Source organism: Pteropus alecto, unplaced genomic scaffold, assembly GCF_000325575.1.
Source record: "Pteropus alecto unplaced genomic scaffold, ASM32557v1 scaffold137, whole genome shotgun sequence".
Taxonomy (NCBI): Eukaryota; Metazoa; Chordata; class Mammalia; order Chiroptera; family Pteropodidae; genus Pteropus; species Pteropus alecto.
The window spans coordinates 4,699,749-4,704,983 of record NW_006440135.1 but is presented as its reverse complement, the minus strand read 5'-3'; the positions used below and the strand labels follow the sequence as shown (position 1 = coordinate 4,704,983).

Here is a 5,235-nt window from a genome sequence, read left to right as displayed (position 1 = left end):
CGCAGCTCCTCCGGGCTCCGGCGTCCAGTGGCCGCTCCGTCTCCTTTCTCTCTGCTCCAGAATTTTCACTCACTTGGTGAATAAATCTATGCTCTGCATTTTTTCTTGAGCTGCAATTCGTATAACATAAAATTAACCACTTAAAATGTACAGTTCTGTGGCGTTTCCTTAGTATTTAGCCAAAGTTGTGCCACCGCCATCTCCGTCTAATTGCGGACATTTCCTTCACCCCACACGGAAACGCCGTCCCCTCCGCGGCCACTCCCCACCCTCCCTCGGGCCCTGGCAAGACGCATCCACTTCCCGTCTCTGGACTTGCTGTTCTGAGTGTGCGATGCCCTCGGAGTCACGAGGAGCCTCCGGCGTCCCCGGCGCACGCCCTTCCATGGCTGCGTAGAGTTCCACCCGCCGGCTGACGCTCGCTGGGCCTCTGCGCCCGGGCTCGGGCCTCGGCCGCTGCGGAGCGTGGACGTCAATGTCAGGACACGCTTCGTTCTCTCCGGCTCGGCCGGGGGCGGACTGCGGGTCGCACCGGGCTCCGTTTGACTCCTGAGGACCTGCCACACCGGTTTGCGGCTGCACGTTGTGCCTTCCCACCGGCCAGTCACGAAGGTCCCCGACTCAGCGTCCCACGTGTGATTTCCCATTTGTCCGATGTCACCGGCCCAGTGGGTGTCGAGAGCTATCTCGCTGTGGCTCTGATTTACAGTTCCCTAGTGACTGACAATGTCTGGCCTGTTTCCACGTGTTTGTTGACCATTTCTTGGGAAAAACATCTATTCAAGCTGTTTGCCCGTTTTTAAATCGAATTACTGGCTTCGTGTTGTCCGTTCTTCGCTGGGTCTGGATGCCAGACCCTGCCGCTCACGTGACTGGCAACTGCTTCCTCCCACCTGCACGGTGTCTCTTCGCCCCTCCGATAGTGCCCTTTGAAGCACAGGTTTTTAATTCTGATAAAGTCCAATTTGTCTGGTTTTTCTTTCTTACCTGCACTTTTTGGAAACATCTGAGGATCCATTGCCAAGTTTCAGGTCAGGAAGATGTAGCCCTGTGTTTTCTTTAAGAGTTTTATAGCTTTAACTCTTGCACTTGGGTCTTTTACTAATTTCGGTTAATGTTTTTCATATGGTGTGAGGCAGGGGTCCAACTTCGTTCTCTGGCATGTGGACGTGCAGCTCTCCAGGCTGTGTTCACCGAGGAGAAGGTCCTTGGCGCGCTTCTCGTAAATCGGCTACCTTAGTATGTCTATTCTGAGGGCATATTTCTCTCTTTTTATGCTTTTAAAATTTTTATTATGGGAAATTTCAAATGTTTTGCAGAAATGGAGAGAATTTTACAACGAGCACAGCTTCTTCATCGACCCGCATAGGTGGTCGGCTGTCACGTGGGCTGCTGCGGCTCCCTGTAAACCCGACTCTGCTCCCCGGGCTAAAGCAAACCCCACACGTGCCGAGTGTGCGTCTCTAAGCACATGGACTTTAAAATTAGCTTTCTGAGCTATCAACTTACTTTTTTGTGTGATTCGAGAGAATAAATGTGAAGCGGTGTCAGCGGGCCGGTGGAGGGCTGGGGGTGCGGTGCCTGTGGGGCCACGTGGCGCGGAGGCCCGGCCCGCGCTCAGCCCCTGGTCCCTGCGCTTCGTGCCGGCGCCGCCCTGGCCCTGCCGGGGCATCCAGCTCCCGCGTGCGGGGCGGGCGGGGAGGCGTGGACCCGAGCCTGAAGGCGGTAGGTGGACACGGGGACACGGGGCCACCACCCACCTCACGGCTGGTGTAGGAGCCCCCGGCGCGGTCCCTCCTGGCCTCATGTCACGGTTGCCGTGCCCGTGGCACCCACACGTCCTCACCCCCACAGCACACTGTCACCACGGCTTTTAAAAACTAGCATTTGAAGATCGTTAACAGCTCTGTGCTGTTTCCCACGCGGTCGGCCACGTCCCGTCTGGCACCAGATTCCTTTGGCCCGAAGGCACCGTTTCCTGCAGGGCGGGTCAGCCGCAGTGGCCTCGCACGTCTGGGGGTCACTGCAGGTCGTTTGAAAGCTGGTTCACAGGGCGTGGGGTCCGGGTCTCCACTGTCCTGCCGCGTGCACGGTTCCGGCGACGCGTCTGCCGTCACTCTCACCTTTGCTCCTCTGTGCCCAGGGTCAGTTTTCTCTGGTGGCTTTGATGGTTATTCTGTTTATGGCCAGAGAGGAGCGTTTGGTTAGTGACCTGCTGGAATGTGTAGAGTTACAGTTTTCTTTACATTTGGACTAATTTCTGCTATTTCTTCTTAATTCCTTTTCCTGTCACCTCCTTTAGGGCCGCAGTCGCACACAGGTTAGACCCCTGGAAACCCCGAAGCGCTGCATTGTACTCGGAGCCCGCGGTGGCCGTGCGGGGCGCCACTGCGTTGCCGGCCGGGCCGGGCAGAGCACAGCCCTTTTCCCTGAGACCTCACCGGCTGCCGGAGGCCGTGTCCGTGTCCCCGCCTCGCGGCTCCCTGCCTTAGGCGCTTGCGCCTCGGTTTTGGGCGGGGAGCAGGTGTCCGGGCCTGGCTCCCATCTCTGGGGAGCACGCGTCCTGGGCCATTGGGTGAGATGCCGGCTGCGGGCTTTCTGTACATGTCCTTTCTAGGGTTAATTAAGTTCCTGTCTACGCCTACTTTGATGAGTTTTTGGATTTTTGTCCAATGCGTTTTTGCATGTTAGAGGTGATCATACTTTTTTCTTTAGTTTATTAATATAGCAAATTACACTGATGAAGTTCTGGATGTGGCAGCAGCCGCGAACACCGTGAGTGACCCCGGCTTGTGACCCCGTGGTGCTGTTTACACGCTGCCAGGCTCCGTTTGCTGATACCTAAGCGAGGGTTTTTGTGTCTGGGTTCATGAGTGCGGTCGGTCTGGAGTTCCCCCTTCTTGAAATGTCTTTGCTTTCTGGGGTCTGGGTGATGAGCTGGCAATTTTCAATTATATCTTCAATTTTCTGCCAGGGGTGGCAGAGAATTGGTATTATTTATCGCTTAAACTGGTAGAATTTACCAGTGAAATCGTTGTTTTTATTGCCAGAGTAGGTATACGGTGGAGCAGGTTCTCTGTTCTTTCTTGAGTGAGTTTTCGTAGTTTATGTCTTTCAAGGAATTGGCCACTTCATCTGAATCGCTGACTCTGTGGGGACAGCATTTGTCTTCGTCTGCTCATAACAAAATGCCATAGGCGGGCGGCTGAAGTGACAGAAAGTGATCTCGCACGGTCCTGGGGGCTGCGGGCCAGGGCCGGGTGCTCGCGGCAGCGTCTTCCTGGCCGGCCGACGGTCACCTTCGTGCGGGCAGAGACCTCTGGCGTCTCTCCCTGTCACGAGGGCAGCATTGCAGCTGGGCCAGAGCTCTGTCCCCACGACGCCCTTGCCCCCCACTCCCTTCTGAAGGGTGCTGTCTCCAGCAGGCGAGTGCGGGTTGGTTCTGGGAGGACACTGCCCTTGTTCTCCGTGTGGGGTACGTGGGGTCTGTGGTGCTGTCCCTCCCTCCACCCCTGACACTGGGGCTCGCATCTCTGTTCCCGATCAGCCAGGCCACAGCTTAATCAATCTCGTTGATCTTTTCAGAGAACCAACCGACTTTCGGTTTCATCGATTTTTCCTCGGTAACGATTTCTGCCTTTCGGCTTGAATTGGATTTATTTTATCTTTTTCTAGTTGCATCAAGTGGAGACCTAGAGGACTGATTCTAAACTTTTTCTGACATAAACATTTACCACTACCCATCGAGGCACCGCTCGGCTGTTTCCCAAGAGTGATACGCTGGATGTTCATTTTCATTCAGTTCACAGTACCTTTACGTCTCTTGGAGACGTTCTTGGATCCGCAGTTATTTAGAAATGGGTTGCTTTCCAAATATTTGGGAATTTTCGATGTATCCCTCTAGCGTAATTCTGTAATTCTAAGGGGACACACTCTATATGGCTTCTATTCTTTTACATTTAAGTCCCCGAATGTAGTGTATCTCGGCACACGTCCTGTGCATGACCGTCCTGTCCGCCCACCTGCGGCCGTGTGCTGCGCCGTCGCGTCCGCTTCGGCCCGTGCCGCTGTGCTGTCTGGACGGCCTGTGCCCTTCCTGATCTTCGGCTGACTCGTCCTGCTGATCGCTGGTGCCGTCTTGGTGGATTTCCTTTTCTGCCTCTTGGACTTTGAAGCTCTGCGAGGTGCATGCACATTTAGGGCTGCGGCGTCCTCCTGGAACACTGACCCGTCCGTCGTTCCTCTTTGTCCCTGGTACTTTCCTTTGTTCTTTGTTTTGAGGTCGACTTTGTCTGATACTCGTAGCTACTCCACCGTCTTTTGACTGGTTTGCGTGGTGTAGCTTTCTGCACCCGTTTACTTTACCTGCTCATATCTTTATAGTCCGACTGTTTCCTACACTTAGAGCGGATCCTTGACACATTCTCCGGCACTTTCTGCACAGGTGGGAGTGTGTGTCTGAGTCTGCCTCCTCTTCCAGGGTGCACGCGCTTGAGGCCGGACGAGGGCTCCTAACCGCGTCTCTAAGTCTGTTGGCACAGAGCCTGGCGTTGAGTGGTCACTGCTCGCCCGTGCGCAGGATGCGTGTGAGCCTAGACATCCTCACTGCTCGGAAACCCGAAGTGACGGGCGAGCTGACCAGCCTCGGAGCCCAGAGGAGGCAGGCGCCTGTGTCCGGCACCGCCGCCGGCGGAGGCTGGCGGGTGCGGTCAGCTGAGCCCAGAGCAGCTGTGAGTGAGCAGAGTCGAGTAAGAGATTTTATACAGAAAGAGGAAGCCTGCTGGCCCAGAAGTTCAGGGCCATAAAGGGGAGGGATGGGGAGAGGAAGACGACCCCCACCCCCCGCCGACAGGGAGGGGACCCGCAGCCCGGCTCCCGCACAAGCCCTGACAGCGTGCTGTGCCTTGGCGCGCGGGAGGCTTCGGTGTTGCGATAACCGTGTCTTTATCTGCCGTGAGCTTTCTGAGCCAGGGCCGTTCTCTGTAGGAGCGTGGAGAAACGGGTCCCCGGCCACGCTGGGGGCCGTGGCGCTGCCCGGGGAAGGGGAGGCGTGGGCCGGGGTGCCGGCCTCGCGTGAGTGAGGTGAGGCTGAGCAGAGCAGGCTTGTGCCAGATGGGGGGCAGGTCGTCGTGCGTGGGTGGTGACAGAGAAGCCGGACCTCAGCGCAAGGGGGCGGGACCGTGTGGGGGGGCAGGACGGCGTGGGGCGGAGGACGGTGAGGGGTGGAGGATGGTG

General features: G+C 56.6%; 1 protein-coding gene across 1 annotated transcript in view; it reads left to right on the top strand.

Annotated features, from left to right (window-relative positions):
- The first annotated feature begins 4,580 nt into the window (after window positions 1-4,580).
- Window positions 4,581-5,235, top strand: part of AHRR (aryl-hydrocarbon receptor repressor) — a 45,226-nt gene continuing 44,571 nt past the window's right edge. The window contains 1 exon segment of the mRNA XM_025050510.1: window positions 4,581-4,748. Coding sequence (XP_024906278.1) covers window positions 4,581-4,748 — 168 coding nt within the window.